Source organism: Anolis carolinensis, chromosome 2 (assembly GCF_035594765.1).
Source record: "Anolis carolinensis isolate JA03-04 chromosome 2, rAnoCar3.1.pri, whole genome shotgun sequence".
In the NCBI taxonomy this organism is placed as follows: domain Eukaryota; kingdom Metazoa; phylum Chordata; class Lepidosauria; order Squamata; family Dactyloidae; genus Anolis; species Anolis carolinensis.
Window position 1 is genome coordinate 108,244,536 of NC_085842.1, and position 19,139 is coordinate 108,263,674.

A 19,139-nucleotide genomic window follows, 5' to 3' on the forward strand; every position below is an offset into this window, starting at 1 on the left:
GTGGAATATGCTGCTGCCTCAAAGCGTGGCAGAGTCTCCTTTGGAGGTTTTTAAGCAGAGGCTGGATGGCCATCTGTTGGGAGTGTTTTGATTGTATATTCTTTAATGGCAGGGGAATGAATTGGATTGGATGGCCCTTGTGGTCTTCAACTTTATGATTCTATAAGGATCACTAACCCTTTCTGGATGATAGACAAAGGGAATGCTACCCTGTTAATTTTCTTGGTTTTCTTAGCAGCTTTTGATAGCATTGGCCAAAGTGTCCTTTTGTGAGGTGGCAGTGGGAAGTCTTGTGTCACCCTGGGTCTGCACCTATCTACATTGAGGTACTCCATCTTGCCGCTCATGCTGTGATTAGTACCTATATAGTGCTATTGGGTAAAATCAGCTAGAGGCCTTCCTAAATAAAAAGGCCTTAACATACCTATGGAAAAAGGGCAATAGTCAATCTTCCTGTGAAAGAGAGTCCCACAGTCAAAGCAGCCACTGAGAAGGCTCTATTCTGTATAATCACCAACCACACCTGCCAAGATAGTGGGATTGAGTTTGATTTAGAGCTATAAATGGGGCCTTAAGGGTTCACTGGATTTTAAGTTATATAGGTAAATAAGTAGAGTCTCACTTATCCAACACTCACTTATCCAACGTTCTGGATTATCCAAGCTATTTTTGTTGTCAATGTTTTCAATACATCGTGATATTTTGGTGCTAAATTTGTAAATACAGTAATTACTACATAGCATTACTGTGTATTGAACTACTTTTTCTATCAAATTTGTTGTATAACATAATGTTTTGGTGCTTAATTTGTAAAATCATAACCTAATTTGATGTTTAATAGGCTTTTCCTTAATGCCTCCTTATTATCCAACATATTCACTTATCCAACATTCTGCTGGCCCATTTATATTGGATAAGTGAGACTCTACTGTACAATGAAATGTTCTTGAGCACTTTATTCAGCAGGTGGCACTCTAAACTCTGCATTGAAAGTTGTGGCTCTTGCTTTTTCTGTTCCCAGTTCAGTATTCCAATGTTGCTGAGGGGGGAAAGCATTTCACCTACTTCTAGGTTTCTTGCCAGTACAGGACATCAGTCAGTAAAAGTTCTGTTCAAACAAAAAACTGAAATAACACAACTTTACGACTCTGTAATTTGGAAGTTATTGGTAAACTTCATGTGAGAGGATCAGCCAATGGGTCCATGATCGAGAGAACAGCTTTACTGAGAATACAGATAAGAGATTCATATTTTGGTATCTTTCCTTTGTCAAAAGTCTTTATAAAATCCTGTTGTCCACCAATTATCACATTAAGCAGAAGATCTATTTCACATACAGTCCCTGCCCCAGTAGGGAAGCTGAGCTACTAGTTATCTCAAGTAGATCATTAAAAGAACAATACAAAGTGATATTTCTGCTCAGTGTTTTAGGGAGAAGGCTGGCCAACTATTATACATATATGGTCATATATCATAATACTATATTTATGACATAATAATATATAGTTTTGATAGATTTTTCAAAAGACATTTTGTCTGTTTGAATAATTGAGATCCTGTCTCCAACCCCACTCTTTTCAGTGTGTCTGTTTCTCCTGCTGTAGTAAGTTTGCATTACAGTGGAATGGTTAGTGGTAGATTAGGACTTAGAAGTTACTGTTTTTACACCCCATTGCAACTCACAAGGTAATACAGTGTTCCCTCACTACTTCGCGGTTCACTTTTCGCGGATTCGCTCTTTCGCAGTTTTTCAATAAACTCTAAAAGACTATTATAAATCATAAAAAATTACGATTTACAGCCTAAGGAAGGGAGGAAGGAGAAGCCAGAGGGAGAGAAAAGGAGCCCAAGCGGCATCAGGAGGAGGAGGAGGCGATTTATCAACACATGATTGGTTGATAAAGACTTAAAATAGTGTATAACTACTAAAATAATGTATAAATATTAAAATAAATATAGCGTCCCTATTTCGCGGATTTTCACTTATTGCGGCTGGTCCTGGAACCTAACCCCCGCGATAAGTGAGGGAACACTGTATTGGATTAATCACTGTGTTTTAGCCCAATTCACCTCAACCACATTGTGATAAGGATAATGTGGGGAAAGTAAGTATGCCCACTTTAGCTCCCTGAAGAAAGGACAGAAACAAACATGAATTCTGATAGTTCAGTGTCACGCTGCTCAGCTCTGCATCCTTTAAAATATACCTGTTGGACCTAAGTGATCCCTTTTGTGTTTAACTCTGGAAATTCCCCTTCCATTTTCTTTCTTTTTTTCACTCAAAAAGGCAGGAAGCTCAAGCTGAAGATTGTATTTTCATTCACAGTCAATACATTCAAAATTCATCCAGTTTTGTTTTAAAAAATTAAAATATGAAAAAATACTTCGGTAATTTTTAATCACATTGAAGCTCATATACTTTGTTCCATTACTATGGTCAATTTAAGAAAAATGTGTTTAAACCATTACAGCCTAGCTCTTTGAATGACATTAGAGCTTTCTGGAATGAACCTCAGATTCTAATATTCCTTTGGTCATTTTTAGAAAAAGACCCAATCAGCCTGATGTAACATAAACAATCTTTTCTGAACAACTTGTTATCAATCACATATTGGAATAAAGCAGATTTTTATAAAATATTTTATTTGTCAGTCAATAGGAATATTAACAAGTTGGAGAAATTTGACAGTATTTCAGTTCTTTACAAAACAAAAATTCCACATTTGCCTCTTTGTATTTTAGCTTTACATGCGGCTATACCAAAGTTGGAAAAAAACTTTAATTACAGTTAAGATTTTTAAACGCATATATAGAGGTCATTGTATTTTAATCCTTTCACTTTTCTGTAGTTGAAAATAGAATAAGCAGTATGCAGGGGAAATGGTTGTTTAATCTGAGACTTTGATGTTTACTCTTATTTGAATGTGGATATGCTGTTTTATTGCGTGATAGAAAGGATAACATGAAGGTTGCAGAGAAGTGCTGTTGTCTCACAGAGAAAGAAACCTAAATGGGGATATGGTTGATATACATGTTGTATTATCTTACAGATAGTTTTCTTTCCTGATCATGAAAAGTTTGTTTTTAAGCATGTACTGAGACTGCATGCAAAAAAGCAGAGCTCCTAGATTTTTTTTAACATTACTGTAGAAGATGTGTCCACAGGTTTTGCTCATCATGCAAAATGAAGTACAGTTAAATGTGCTAATACTTCTTTTTATTAAAGTCTAAAAGGTATAGCAACACTGTTATTTCTTGGAATCTGGCACCCTACAACGGGCTATTGTTTCTCAAGTTCACAGTTTAACTGCACAGTCCTATACATGTCTCATGAGAAGAAGTGAGGTCAGTAGGACATAAATGTGCATAGGACAATGCAGATAACATTAATTGCTTTCTCCCCATGTAGTCCCCCTGCAAAAAAAGAGAAACAAAAAGCCTGAAGTGGAAAATTTATTCAAAATGCAGCCTGAGTTGGCTCTTTTAGTGATATTTAAACAGTTGCCCTTACAAATAAACAAACATGAAACACTTGTATATTTGGGTTGATGTTTCCACAAGGCAATTCTGAATGCAGAAAGGGTGACAAAGAGGCTTTTGGATACACTGGAAATGTTGTTGTGCCAGTGGAGAAGAGTTGTGCTACTGAGATGGAATATTTTCCCTGGAAATGCCATGGGAATTGAGAATCACTGGAAAAATTCCAGCAATGGAGACTAAAAGGGTGTAATTACAGAGGCAGTCCTTGAGGAAAAAGGACTGTTTTTCTCTGGATTGGGGGATCTACCCCACCTTGCAGCTGGTTTCACTGAGGAGAAAGAATAGTAGACCCACCAGAACATAATTAGAGAAGGGTCCTTGCCAGAGATCTTCACCAAAATATGCACCTTGGGATTGTTTTTGCAAATGCAAAACTTCCTAGCTTGTTTCATTACTATAGTGCAATCACATGCAAAGCAAAGATTTCTTACTAATTCACCATTTCTATTAGTAGGTTATTCAGTTGTTTTTTCCACAAAACCTGGCATACCATAGAATCCACTAACACAATGAACAATAGGAGCATACTCCAGTATGAGTGATTGTATTATGAGAAAGTTTGAGGTAGCAGACCTTGGGTTACAAAAGCACAAACATTAAAATTATTTAATTTGCTAATGTATTTTTATTGTTATATATGGAAAAAAGATGTTTGTCCTCCTGTGTAAAAATAACTTGGCTGAGTTTGCATACTTCGCAGCCTTAGGTGGAAGTAGACATTTTGCGGCTGACCCATAGGTAGCAAAATGTCATGATGTGATGGTGCCTTGTATAGACTTTAAAACAGGAGTACGGATTATGTCTCTCTCAAGATACCATTGGACTGTACTTTCCAACCCTAGGCAACACAACCAGTGATTAGTCATGCTGAGAGTTGCAGTCCAATAATGTTCATCACAGTTATATGTGAATTGATGGTGCTATGCTGTCTCAGCTATTTTCAAAGGGTGGCATATGGTGTGTCTAGCCGTGGTATCTGCCCCACCTTCATTACCTGGACATCTTACTCCTGTTACTGTTTTGAAATAACTTGCTTTTGTTACTGATATCTCAAGAGTTTAAAACTGATTTTCCCAGCAACAGATCCAATACAAAAAGGGAGTGAATCTGTAAACCTTACCTTATTTTATTTTGAAATGGTGATAAGATTATCAAAATTTTAAAAGTTTAATGATATAGTTATTTAAACTAGATTGCATAGCTAGTACTACAGATCTATATACTCACACACAAAAATTGTTCACACTTTGTATTGGCTGCTACACTGACATAAAAAGTTAATGATTATTTGAATGCCTTTACCCTGCATTCTGGTAGAAGATCGGTATGTGTTCTGTTTTTTGTGTGTGTGTGGCCATCCCAAACAGACAACTTTATATTGGAGCTGGGGAAAGGTTGGTAGGAGGTGACAGGGACCAGGAGGTCACATGATCATTCCTCCCTGAAAGTGGGTTTGGTCATGATTGAAGTTTTAATTCACTGCCATTTTTAAAAATTAGGAATGTATATGATGTGAAGAAGAAAAAATGAAGTGGCCAGTGCCATCTGACTGCGAATAATACAAGTGAGTTTTCCAAAAGCAAGCTCAGTATTAGGTGAATTCACCCAGCAGATACGCATGGCCACTTAAGACAAACTTATCACAATATGTGTGCTGTATGTGGCACTAATGAGGCAAACATGGGGTCTGTGTGGATCGCAGGGGGAACGGGACATGGGACAGCGAGAACAAGGGTTTTTTTCATGTGTAGTCAGCTTTGCAATTTAAACAATACGTTTGAAATGCAAAGCACTGAATTCATCCGGATTTGCTCCTTTTAGTTACATTATACGCATGTCCTTTCAAAACCATATCAGTTTTCTTAAGGAAATTGAGAAATTCGTTTTGTATAACAGAGCAACAGCAAGAATACAGGAGAAAAGAGCAGTCAGGCAAATTTCTCAAAACAGTAGCAGTGGTGGTAGTAAGTCCTCTGGTTCAGGGTGGGGAAGGGATGAAGGGTTCATAGCATATCTCTGTCTCCAGTGCCTTGTGTGGGGACTCCATCACATTGCAAGGTCCTTCCTCTGCAGTAGCAGCCATCTTGAAATGACCCTGTTCAGTAGTTTTCTATGAGACATCAGCAACTCTTTAAATTTGTTAGCGTTCATGCAAAAATAGTATATTCTCTTTGTTTTTACATTCATTTCATAGACATTATTTACACATAGATTGCCAGTTTGTGCTTTTCACACATGGAAAACCAAAGGTTATAATTTCAAGTCAATTTGTTTCATTCCAAGAAAACTGTTGGAAGACAAAAACTATTTTTGGATATAAACAGTAACAATCAAATCCAAATAAACAGGATTTTGCAGTTATTGTTACCATTAATTTCAATAAAAATACTTGCAAAGGAATAGCTGTCTTTTTTATACAGAATCCCACTACTGAATTCAAGTGTTTTAAAAAAATGAAATCCCAATATTGTTTTTTTTTAATTTGTGTATGTTCCTTAGCTCACAAGTAAGATTTGGCCAAGATATATATTCCTACTGTAAATTTATGCAGCATTCTCTAAAATCATGGAAATTATTTTTAATATTATAGATAGCTCGCCATGATCCTGCAGATTGATTATTGGATCTTGGCTAACTTCCATGATAGATTCAAACATGCACATTCATCACTCAGTGCAGTTGAAAATTGAAATGACATGGTAGTGACCCAATAGATATCATAGAATTGTCATATCGCCTTATGCTATTTCGTTCAAACAAGTCTAGTTCTGATGACTGAATTCAACTCCAAACAAATTCTTTGGGTTGGGGACACTGGGCAGAATCAAAGATACCAGTCTCATTTATCTCAAAACTTTTAGTGCTCCTAACTGGGCATTAGGAGAGGAATTTCAACAGTAGGGAAAGGCTATTCAAAAACTGGGAAACCACTAAATGATATTATGATCCCCAGTGGATGGGATTTGGTCCTGTGGCCAGAAATTCCCCATCCATGCTATAGATCCTTTTTAATAGGCACTATTCACATGTACAGCTGCAAATTATGAAATGATAAACATGCATGTATGAACCAGCTCTCAAAGCATCTTAGAAGGGAAAACCCATCCTGGCATACTTTGAATTATTTCAGTTTTATTATAGAGCTTGTTATTTGCTCCAAATTTATAACAGCAGCCATCAAATGTATATTCATTTCACTCCAGTAATGTTTGTGTCACAGTGGGATGTTATTTTTTGAACTCTTAATTTTATATCTGAATCAAAATATATATGAAATTCTAGGGTCCACTGCCCAAGCGTCATTGACTTTGTTGTGACTAGGATTTCATACGTTTGATTGGATTGGGGCACAAATCTTGCCTGTTAGTACAATCCCACAGCTCCTTCTGTTGTGCTTGTAGAAGCTGATACACTACATCACAAACTCATACTAGCAACATTTGTTTGGATCCAGGTATTACAATTCTGATCCTAAATATTTTCCCTACAAACAGAAAGTTTCAAAGCACAATTGTCTCACAATCTATGACATTACCCAAGTGAAAGCAAATATATCCTTGTATAAGTATTTTGCTCTAACAATTGATCTAAATACTGGTCATTTACTTTTGGAATGAATTCATAAGTAATTTTAAAAAACATGAATAGCTCAAGCTAGGTGCGTCTGCTTTGTAACGTGCCCATCATAACTGCATTGTAAGATTCATAATGTGATTTCAGTCTAAGTTTTGTCGCAATATCTAAAAACATATAGCTATGTGGGTATGTCATTCCAGAACATTTGTTGATCATCTAAGAATAAGGGTGATGACAAGGTCAACATTTTTTTTTTGGGGGGGGGGTCTTTCTTTGGACTACAGCTTCCAGAAATCCCAAGCAAGTTGTAATCCAAGGAAGCGACTTTTCCAGGTTCCAAGTACCTTTATGATTGGCCCCATATGTATACTATTGGACCACTAAATGTCATGACCACAGTGTCATCATTCTAGGATTGACAAATATAGAAGTCTGTACCAAGCCATATTTGTCCTTGTTTTGCATGATATGACTAGAGAAGGAAGGTGAAGAATAAATCCCTTTAAGGCTGGGCATTTACACACATATTTCTTCTGTACCTAAAATACTGCATGAAACACACAATCACTTTCTGAAGCCTTAAAGAAATTTTTATAAATTACTTTTTGCATGAGAACTTCACTGCCTTATTTCATTTTCCAGCTAAGGCAAGACATTCCAGAAAGGTATGGAGGAATAGCTTAGTCTTTTTAGCATAGGTTAGAAAAATTGAAAAGTTTGTATTCTCTAGATAATCTGTTATCTTGATATAGTGAAATTACTTTATACCATTTTTAATGTAATTGTGAATTCAGTTTAGTAGGTTCCGGCAAAGGATGATTTTAATTCTTGATATCTTTGAAATGTTTAGAAGCATTGAAAAAGAAGAATGTTGTGGGGGACATTTGGTCCTTCAGATGATTTGCAGGGCAGTTTTTACAACCTCTTATTATTGATCATACAGGCTAGATGTTTGGGGAGGTGAAGTCCAAAACATCTGGTGGCCCAAAGATCCCTGACTCTTTTCCTCAAATTTCCCTATGTGGATACAGTCGTATGAAAGTGGTAGCATGGAAGTAATGTTGGACTGACAATGGTTGCTTTCATTGGTGTATGTAAGAAAGGGAAATGTTTTTCAGATGGCCCATTAATGCTTAACTGCATTAGAAACAGCACCTGGTGTCATAGTCATAAGACAGCTTCCCTATCTAGGGTTTACTGTGGCAATGATTTAGAAAAGTGGAACTACCTCGGGGACAGAGCCACATTTCAAAGCATGAGCTCTTATCCATAAACTCAGTTCTACAGTTACACTCTTTCAGACCTATACTATTTCTGAAAATTACAGGTTAGTATTCCTCCACAATGTGCCACCAGGTATACTGCACTTAGCAGATATGAAATCCAAATTCTTTCTATCCAAATTCTTATATGAATTGATTACTCAATAAATTCAGTGTTTTGTTCTATAGAAAATAAAGGCTGCCATTTAAAAAACAAACCATTTCAGCTTTATGTTCTAGATCAGGGTGACATTTGTTTGTGGTTTTGATTATCAAAGAATATTTGAGGTAGACCACTAGTCTTTGTCTCCAATGTGTCCCTGACTGGGACTCTGGTACTATTAAGAGCTCCGCTGCAAGGAGAGATTCTTGGTGAAATTTACACTCAGTAACAGTTGAGGAGATTCTACCATATTAAAGAAGCTTTGTGTATGATGTACAACCTGTCAATCATAGCAAAGACATCTTGCTTCTAAGAGGTCTCCATCCAAAGGGGCATCTGGAAATGCTATAGGTCACATGACTAAAACATCCAGGATCATAAGAATATCAGACAAAGTTGGCAGATTCAACCAATGTTTCCTTTTTGTTTGCTAAGTGAATTTTGAAAGCATTTAATAACAAAGATGTCTTTCAGAGGGGGTAGAATTTAAAACAGCTTAATTCTTGTAGTCCATTGCATTTCAAGCATTCTTCTAGAGCATCCATTACAAGAGGAACTAAAACTAGATGGCAATGGAATTACTCAGTGACAGTGTCTTCAGACAACAGAAGGCTCATGTGGAAGGTCAGATGCTTATTCATTTCAACTGCATCCTTTTCACTTTCCAGCATTATCCTAATATTGCTACAGAGTACATTATTCTGAAGAACCTTCCCCTGCTATCAGATGGAGATGCTTGAATAAAGCTCTTCTATCTGTTTCTTGAAGTATTCTCTTAGCTCTGGTCTCTTAGCTTTTAATGTAGGTGTTAATAAGCCATTTTGTACAGAGAACATTTCAGAGTGGATATATACAGCTTTAACCTGAAAGTAAGAGCAAGAAAAAGGAATATTTATTTTTGTTTTAAATATATAAATATTAAATAAAGCATAATGGTTAATCCAAAAGCAACATTTCCTATGGGCATATATACACATGTAGTCAAGCATAAATACAGTTCAAAAAACGTGCTAACCTGAAAGAGGATGCAATACCACCAGATGCTTCACTCAAACACTGTAATCCACAGTGACTCAATATTAGGTCCATCGTATTGTCAAAGGCTTTCATGGGCAGAATCACTGGAGTGTTGTGTAGTTTCTGGGCTGTAAGGCTGTGTACCAGCAGCATTTTCTCCTGACGTTTCACTTGCATCTGTGGCTGGCATCTTCAAAAGAAAATGCTGCAATAGCATGGCCTTAGAGCCCAGAAACCACACAAAACCCCAGGTCCATCATTGCACAGTGGGGCTGAATCCAAATTGGTATTTTTACATGGAAGCCCTTTCGGTCTAACCAAAACCTTTTTATGGGGCTGGAAAAGGGGATACTGCTGATTGTGTTAGTCTATAATAAATGGGACATCCCTGCAATCTAAACCAAGGCCTTTATTGTGAGTGACACTTAATACTCCTTGTGCCATTTTCAGGAAATTCAGCAGATTACTCTGGGGAGGGAGTCAATAAATCCACCTTTCACAATCCCATTGCATGCACCTGAAGTATGGATTTTTTTCTAACACAGGAAAAGACACTGGATAATACAAACTGCAGTTAGTTATTCCATTTTACTGTGAATTAAATCATAAAAAAGAAAAAAAATCATCTGTGTTCCTTAAGCAGTTTACATATCACAATATTCAAAATAAATGCAAATGTTTTAGGCGGAAATTGCCAGTGTTTTCTTTATGATTGTTGTTGTGTGCTTCAAGTAATTTTTTACTTATGATGTCTGTAAGGTAAATCTAGCATAGTGTTTTCCTGGCATGATTTCTTCAAAGTTCCTCTGAGGCTGACAGTGTGGGACTTGCCCAAGGTTACCCAGTGATTTTCTATGGGCAGGAATTCCAGCCTTGGCCTTCAGTGTCATATTCCAACACTTAGATCACTACACCACACTGACCCTCATATTTCTATAAATTTGAATACATTTATACTGCAATTCTAGGCATACATAAGTAGGAATAAGGCCCATTCAGTGAAACACCTTGAAATAATTTTTCTAAATGCTTGAAAAATAAAGTTAATAACACATGACAAGTAATCATTTTGGCACTTGTTGTGACTTGACATTTAATGGTGCATACATTTCAAAACTAAAAAGCAAACACCAAAAAGTTACATTCTTTTAGTCTTGAGAAGGGATTTCATCACAAGCTGCATAAATTGTAGAAATAACTAGCATAGGGAAATACTTGTGCATCACTGCTTTCAGCACTATAACACATTACCAATACCTTTGCTCATGATTAACATACCTTTTAAAACACTTACCTCTGGAATACTATATAACAATATTTTATACAGTATGATTCCTGTATCCTTGGAGGATATGTTTCACTATCCTCCTCCCTGTCTTTCTCGGCAGCTGAAGATCTCTGTTTACCAGAGCATGATTATTTTCCTTATTTTATTATTATATTTTCCATTTGTATCCTGCTCTTCTACATAAGGTTGTTTATTGTTTGTCTTACTAGTTACTTCTTCTTTTCAATGTCTATAGTTATGATTTTAAATTGTTTTGTTATCTTCTATTTGTGTGTATGGTAGCCACTTTGTGTTTATTTAAAAAATAAATAAAACCAGTATAAAAATGCCCTTTTTAAAAAAAAAACACCACTACACTCTGCTCTGCAACATACAAATACAAGATGTTACATCTAATTTAGTCCAGAAATAATTGGAACCTACTTTATGCTTAATTAACTACTATCATTCATTTTAATAGGCCTACCTAATTGAGACTAATATTAGATTTACTTCAGGGATGGCTATATTACATTTGTAGTTTTAAAACAACTGATTTGCAACAGAGCATTAATTTAGATTTTGCTGTCCCAATGCTATTTTAACATAACATAATGTTTCTGTGTTTGTGTATGTAGATGGAGAAAAAAGAAGGGCGATACTGTGTCCATTTCTGAACATTCCCTATCTGAGGTCTTCCAGTCTGTTGCAAAAATATCTATGTGCACGTCATGAGGAGATTAGTCTTTGCGCAGAGAATGAGCAGAACAGCTGTATTTTCCAGGTCAACTGTAAGAGTGGCAATTAAGGATCAGAGCAGACTTTTCAGTTCTGCTCCCAAGTTGGATAGGATTGCAAATGTTTTAGCATTCTGTTGATTATTGAAAAACTGTTATAACCAAATGTCCTTTCTACAGTCTTAAAGAAAGAGCTTTTATATCATTCATGTGAAAACCTCTGGCCATTCATCTTAAAGAGGTTCATCTAATCTGAACCATCAAAGCAATCAGTATTCAAGCTTTACCTGTTCAAACGAATGAAGTCCACTCTCTTTCCCTAACTGGACCATGTCTTCCATTATTGCTTTTTTCAATTCCTAAACAAGAACACATGAAAAACACTTATTTACAACCAGGGAGTTCTATTTAGAAAAAAGAAAATAATATAATAAAGAGTTCTTCTCTTTGCAAGTTATGCATTTTTGGGCATGTGTGCAAACAAGAGAGGTGGAGAACAAATCGGGTGGCACAAAGAGAGAAAGAACTATGCAATGTTGCAAACTCTTGATTTGGGGCTACTGATGCACCTACTGCCAGCTATTTCCTCCAACAGACTTTTCCAGTGGATCAACTGCAGTTCATAGGAAAAAAGATATGCATCCCTATTATGGATTATATTTCTGTAACTCTTTGTGCGCAAATGCATGAAGAGTATTCTTGGATTACATTTACGTTTTCCACAAATGTACATATAGATAAGCAGAACAAGTGTTTGAGTTCTTATTTTGGAAGAAGGCTGGTTCTCAGAACTCAAATAATTGAGCTTGAAATAAAAATAGAAGGCTTTCAGGTGACTGCAATGTCACTACCCTTCCACCTTGCATGATTATACAGGCATGCATCAGTTAACAAAGCCTCTGATAATGAAACTGCTTTTTACACAAATTGTAAACACATCACATTGTTGGCTCATGTTTAACTTGTCCACGAGGACTCCAAGATCTTTTTCACATGTACTGTTGTCGAGCCAGGCATCCCCCATTCTGTATCTTTGCATTCCATTTTTTCTGCCGAAGTGAAGTATCTTGCATTTGTCCCTGTTGAACTTCATTTTGTTATTTTCGGCCCATCTCTCTAGTCTGTCAAGATCGTTTTGAATTTTGCTCCTGTCTTCTGGAGTGTTGGCTATCCCTCCCAGTTTGGTGTCATCTGCAAACTTGATGATCGTGCCTTCTAACCCTTCATCTAAGTCATTAATAAAGATGTTGAACAGAACCGGGCCCAGGACGGAGCCCTGCGGCACTCCACTTGTCACTTCTTTCCAAGATGAAGAAGACGCATTGGTGAGCACCTTTTGGGTTCGTTCGCTTAGCCAATTACAGATCCACCTAACCGTAGTTTTGTCTAGCCCACATTTTACTAGTTTGTTTGCCAGAAGGTCATGAGGGACTTTGTTGAAGGCCTTAATGAAATCCAGATATGCTACATACACAGCATTCCCTGTATCGACCCAACTCGTAACTGTCGAAAAAAGAGATCAGATTAGTCTGCATGACTTGTTTTTGGTGAATCCATGTTGACTATTATCAATGACCACATTTGTTTCTAATTGTTCGCAGACCACTTCCTTAATGATCTTTTCCAGAATCTTGCCTGGTTTCGATGTGAGGCTGACTGGACAATTTATTTATTTATTTATTTCCATCATTTCTATGCCACCCTTCTCACCCGAAGGGACTCAGGGCGGCTCACAATCTGGCAAATTCAATGCCGGTATACAGTACAAAAATAAAGCATAGCAATTAAAACAATCAATTTAGAATAATCCAATAAATACGATAATTGTTTGGGTTGTTCTTTTTTCCCTTCTTGAAGACAGGGACCACATTCACCTGCCTCCAATCTGCTGGGACTTCTCCCGTTCTCCAAGAACTCTCAAAGATGATTGCCAGTGGTTCCGAAATAACTTCCGCTAGTTCCTTCAATACTCTTGGGTGTAGCTGGTCTGGCCCTGGCGACTTGAATTTGTTTAGAGCGGCCAGGTGTTCCTGGACAACTTATTTCCCTATTTGGGGTTGGGTTTCCCCTACTCCTATGTCCATTCCATGTTGCTGAAGTTGAAGACAGCTTTCTTTTTGTGAGAAGACAGAGGCAAAGGCGGCATTAAATAGTTCTGCCTTTTATTTTATTTATTTATTTATTTAATGTATATACCGCTCTTCTCCCCCAGGGGGACCCAGAGCGGTCTTACATAATGGCAAGATTAATGCCACATATAATACAAAATATAGTAAAAACCAACAATCGTAAAAACACATTTAACAACCAATATATCCAATTAAAAAAGTAGAACACTGTGTGACCGTTACAACAGGGCCAGTAGCATTGGGCCAACAGTCAGAGCCAGTCTGTCACCATCACCCCATCTTCTCCTCGCAGAGGCCCTAAATATCAATCACATAGAAATCTCACCATTTGGAACTGACTTTGCAGTTTCAAGCCTTCACAATGCAAAAAGAGATATCATCTTGTAGTGGTGGAACAGTACTCATGAAGAGAATGGAAAAAAGCAAGGCACTTTGTTCTCACAATGCACAACTGTGCTTATCTAGTGGAATCTTTTTAATAGATGTTCCAGCCACTGACAACGTATTCACCCTTCTGAACAGGGCCAAATTAAAATGTACTGTTCTTCTTCACTAATTGTTTATCTTCCTTTACAAAATAAATGTGTATATGCCCAGCGTGGAGGTGGGAGACCACTTCAAAATCATGAATTTAAAAAATCACCAGGAATTTAAAAAACCTCACTGATAATAATCCCTGCAAAGGTGCTACTTGAAAATAGGATCTTTGGAGACTAATAAGAGCCTTCAACATGATTAATGGCACTAAGTTACAGCTCCTCACCTGTGCTTCAGACATAACCCAGGTCTTCTAATTCACCCATGACCACTACTTCTACACAAATATGACCAGTTCTAAGCAAATTAAGATAGAACATATAACATACAGTTATGGATGAACATGTTATAACATTTTAACACTGCCTTTATTATTGGCCTTGAAGTTCACCATGAGGTTCTTTGGCAACTTCTGAATCAGTAATTTGAATTTTCAACTGTCTATAATATTTCCATGTTTATAATGCATATGAGTGCATATCAAAGAACTTACCATATTTTTACAAAGGTCTGCAAAAGTTCCATCAAAGCCCTTCTTCTTGGCCCAGCCTGGCATGATTTCAGTGTCAGGCACAACAATTCCCACCAAAAAGGCCTGCCAGGAGAGAGAGAGAGAAAATTAGAGACTGCATTTATGACACAGCCTCCTGGCAGGACCCCTTGTGCTTGGCTGTATTTCATCTGCTTTTAAAGATGAGCACTGCTTTGACTTTTGACTGCATTTTTCATAACTGCTTCTGCCACTCAAGCTGATAGGATGATGGTTAGAGCAAAACAGAGTGCTGTGTTGTCTTTTGATAATAGTGTACTTATAAATGGCTCTGCAAAATAGTTACTTCTACTCCTTTTCAGCTCTTCAAATTCCACAGCAGGACTGACTTCAGATATTACATAGGAAACCTCTGCCCATTTCTATTAGCATGTATCTGCATATGCTGTAATTCGTTGTAGTATCTGCATATGTTGTAATTTGGCGATTTAACTGCAAACATCATAGGTTATGAATCCCAGAACATCTCATGTCTGAAGCATCAGTTGAATAATGCAACATTCCTTTCATTACACTGTGATTTTCTTTTTAAAAAAACATTCCCTTCATTACACTGTGATTTTCTTTTTAAAAAGAAACTGAGTTTACTGGTTCATCTTATATTCATTCTGCACATAATACTGTGCACATCAGTGATGGAATTACAAGTATGTGTGTGCTATACCCACTTATATCATAAATTGTGGTGATAAAAATGGTAATGTATGTACTTCTCTTCAGACAAATAAATGAATGGTGCAAAATGTGACTGCAAAAGTAGCCTAGCACTGAAGCCAAACTGAATCCACTGAAGTAAAGATAGCACTTGTCCTGTTTTTAAATGCAACCCAGGAAGCTATATTCTAGGCATTCAGCTCACAGAATGTTAGCAAAACTTTTAAAAAACATGTAGAAAAACATTGGGTTACCTGTAAACTATCTCCATGCACATACATCTGGGAGACAGGTTCACTACGAATGTAGATATTTTCAATTTTTTCTGGTGCAATGTATTCTCCCTGAGCCAATTTAAATATATGCTTCTTTCGATCAATGATTTTTAGTGTACCATTCTGTCAGTAAAAAATAACAGCAAACAGTTAATGTAGAACTAGGAAAAGGGATTGGGCCTTATTGCACTGTACTGTACTGCAGCACTCATGAACTCATAGTACAGGACAAGAATTACTACCAGTTTTACGTGTTGAGGTTAGAAAAGGAGACTAAGGCCACACCTCTACTTTCTGAAAGCTGTACAAAAACAGTTTGTGGCTATAGCATAATCCTACACTTTCTTCCTGAGAACAAAAGGTCTACTATGGTCAGTGAAGCTTACTCTCAAATAAATGACTTAGGATCATAGCTGCAGAGATTAAGGGGTAACATTTACACCCTGTCTTTCTTCCAAGGAATTCACAATAAGTTGGTTGAAAATAGTTGCTGGTTCGTAGTTACCCGGTCAATTTCACAGAGTAGCAGAAGCCAGGCCCAGGAGATCTTTTTATCACAACACAGACATATAATATTTGAAAAATTTCAGGATCATACAACCTATACTTTTCACCTATTACAAAGTCATGAAGGTTACTCCCAAAACATTCCTTCTTTTTGAGCAGAGCTTGGAAAGTTAGTTTCAAAAAATAATTAGATGAAGTAACAGGCTTAATTCCTGCTGAGGTAGTTCATTGATGTTCTATGTATTATTTTCAAAAACCAACTCTCTTTTCCTGTTTCTTGAAAGTTCTCAAAACGGGTTCATTTTAAATACTTAGGGTAAGCTATCTTGTCGTTTCAACACTCACAATAACAAACAAGGCATCATTTGAGCCATTTGTTATCTTAAAAGTTAAAAGTAAAATAACATTAAAGTTATTTCTAGATCACAAAAGGAGTAATTATTCTTGGCTAAATTACAGTCTGAATTTATTATATCTACTTTTATTACTTAAGAATGAATGATTGAAAATATTTCCAAACTTTTGCTTTAGTGTCTCAATAAAGTCAGTAGATGTAGCTTGACAATTGCAACCTTAGCATAGCACTTGTGTGTGAAATTAGTAGTTCAGTACATACAGACAACCATTTTCCGACATCCCCTGTATGAAGCCATCCCTCTTTGTCTAATGCTTCAGCAGTTCTCTCATCATCCTTCAGGTAGCCCTTGAAAACATTTGGACCTTTCACACAGATCTGCAAGAGAGATCAATTGGCTAGTAAATGCTAGAATGAATTTCTGTTTTCATAACAGACTTACACTAATCTATTGCAGTCACACAAACCATAGACTAGGCTACTATTGTTACTGTACAAAGAACCCTTGTTTTATAATCACTTACCCTTGAAACCAACTGAAAATTTAAAAAAGGAAACCAGTAGTTGCTATTTTATTTCCCTTAAAGGCAGAGCCAACATTTTTGCTTATCCAACGCTTTTATTTTTCAGTGATTTTTTTTTTGGGGGGGGGGGGCAAAATTCTGTTCGCCTACACTTGAAAAATACCTAGGGCCGGCTCTGCTTAAAGGAAAGACCTCCTTTTCTTGTTTCATAGCACAAATGCACAGAGAAGACCATCATTTGCACATCACAATTTTCAGCAGGAGATAGAATCATGTGCCTCTCCAGACATTGAACTGCAGCCCTAGCCAGCATCATTAATGGCGAGGAAAGCTGTGAGTTGCAATCTGGCAACATCTGGAGAGCAACAACTACTTTCATCCCTGTTCTAAGGCTGGATGTGTTAAGGATTCAATGAGCCAACTGAATCATGTGTAGTGTTTCATCACAAAAATTCCAAGTTTTTGGTTTATGTCTGAACCACAGTGGTGCAAAGGATGAATATATGCTTTCATGTGCCTCATATCCTTTAGTTTTGTGAAATTCCACAGGGGGTGCCTGCATGGGGCTTACTCAGTTCCGTTTCCACTCAAGTGTTCACTTGAAACTCAAGTTGTTATGTAATAATTAGCTTTGTTTACAAATGTGTATCAATCAATCAAGACTTTATTACGGTCCATGATCAGCACAGAGAGGGGCACAAATGCCATGGAATTGGGAAACACAGTTTCCTAGGGAGGCAATCATAAAAGAGAGTAGAAAACAGTTGGTTTTTTTTTTGTTTTTTTAAACAGTACTATTTAAAGATATGTTTAACAAGGCAGTTATGGGACTGGAGGGGGGAGAATCTGATAGGAGTCAAAACACAAGGGGAGAACTAGAGGGGAGGAAGGGGCACATTGCAAGTCCAGCAACACCTCAGCTGCAACAGGTTGCTTCAGCTGCACTCCCATCAGGGTGCTGCCTTGTGGGGTCTACCATAATACAAATGTATAGGCTGAGCACATGTAGAAGAATAGAGGAAGTCTACTTTGAGAAAGACTACAATGATTCTCTTAGGCCCTTTCTACACTGCCACAAATCCAGATTTGTTTGGAGTTTTCTCTCTCTCTCGCTTTGGCAATCTGGGAAGTTCTCCAAGGATCTGGGGACCAAATCTGACAATTAGACCTCTACCCTGATTGATACCCAATGCATCCACCAATTCACTCGAATATCTTTTTTTGACAGTAGTGCTATTAGAACAGTGATTCTCAACCGGTGGGTGCCCAGATGTTTTGGCCTTCAACTCCCAGAATTTCTAACAGCTGGTAAACTGGCTGAGATTTCTGGGAGTTGTAGGCCAAAACACCTGGGTACACACAGGTTGAAACCACTGTATTAGAGCAACACTAGCAGAGAAGAATAGTTAACAAAGAGCAAGTTTATAAGGACAAATGGCATTCTCTCTCTGTGGGCAGATAGATAGATCCATACCAGAGCTACACTGGCTATTGGTTTGTTTCCTAAGACAATTCAAATGCTGGTCATGACCTATAAAGGCTTATACAGTATAAATCCAGAGTATCAAAAGATTGTATCCCACTCTTCTAATCTGTCAGAATCTTGAGATCTACAGGGGAATGCTCTCCCTTGGTCCCACCACCACCACACGCTCAATAATAAGGGACAACCTTCTCTGTGGCTGCTCCCACTCTCTGGAGCGCCCTTCTATGGAAGGCTAGGCTGGTCTCCTTCCTGCTTTCTTTTCACCTATGTACGAAAACATTTTTATTTAATATATAAGCAAGGGGTGGCTTTTATTGAGCATGTTTTAGGTATCTTTTTGCTTTTGTATGTTGATTTTAAAATGCATAATTAGATTTTGATTGTTTTTACATCGTGTGATACCTGTTTTTTACTTATTGTTTTGGAAGCCACCTTGGGTGCTGCTCCCGTAGAAAGGTGGCATATAAAATACATATATACATACCACACTATGGTTCCTGGATAGCCATACTTGTTGCAGTTTCACAATCTAAGGTGGCATGTTGCAATCCATGCTTCCT

General features: G+C 37.3%; 1 protein-coding gene across 3 annotated transcripts in view; it reads right to left on the reverse strand.

Moving 5' to 3' along the window:
* Positions 1 to 5,796: 5,796 nt before the first annotated feature.
* Positions 5,797 to 19,139, reverse strand: part of acsl6 (acyl-CoA synthetase long chain family member 6) — a 108,346-nt gene continuing 95,003 nt past the window's right edge. For all 3 annotated transcript variants that reach the window (XM_008104739.3, XM_008104740.3, XM_008104741.3), the window contains exons 17-21: positions 16,831 to 16,947; positions 15,687 to 15,830; positions 14,722 to 14,823; positions 11,850 to 11,921; positions 5,797 to 9,404 (exon numbers count right to left, since the gene is read on the reverse strand). In XM_008104739.3, coding sequence (XP_008102946.1) covers positions 9,264 to 9,404; positions 11,850 to 11,921; positions 14,722 to 14,823; positions 15,687 to 15,830; positions 16,831 to 16,947 — 576 coding nt within the window. In that variant the 3' untranslated portion in view covers positions 5,797 to 9,263. The remainder of the gene's footprint in view (positions 9,405 to 11,849; positions 11,922 to 14,721; positions 14,824 to 15,686; positions 15,831 to 16,830; positions 16,948 to 19,139) is intronic.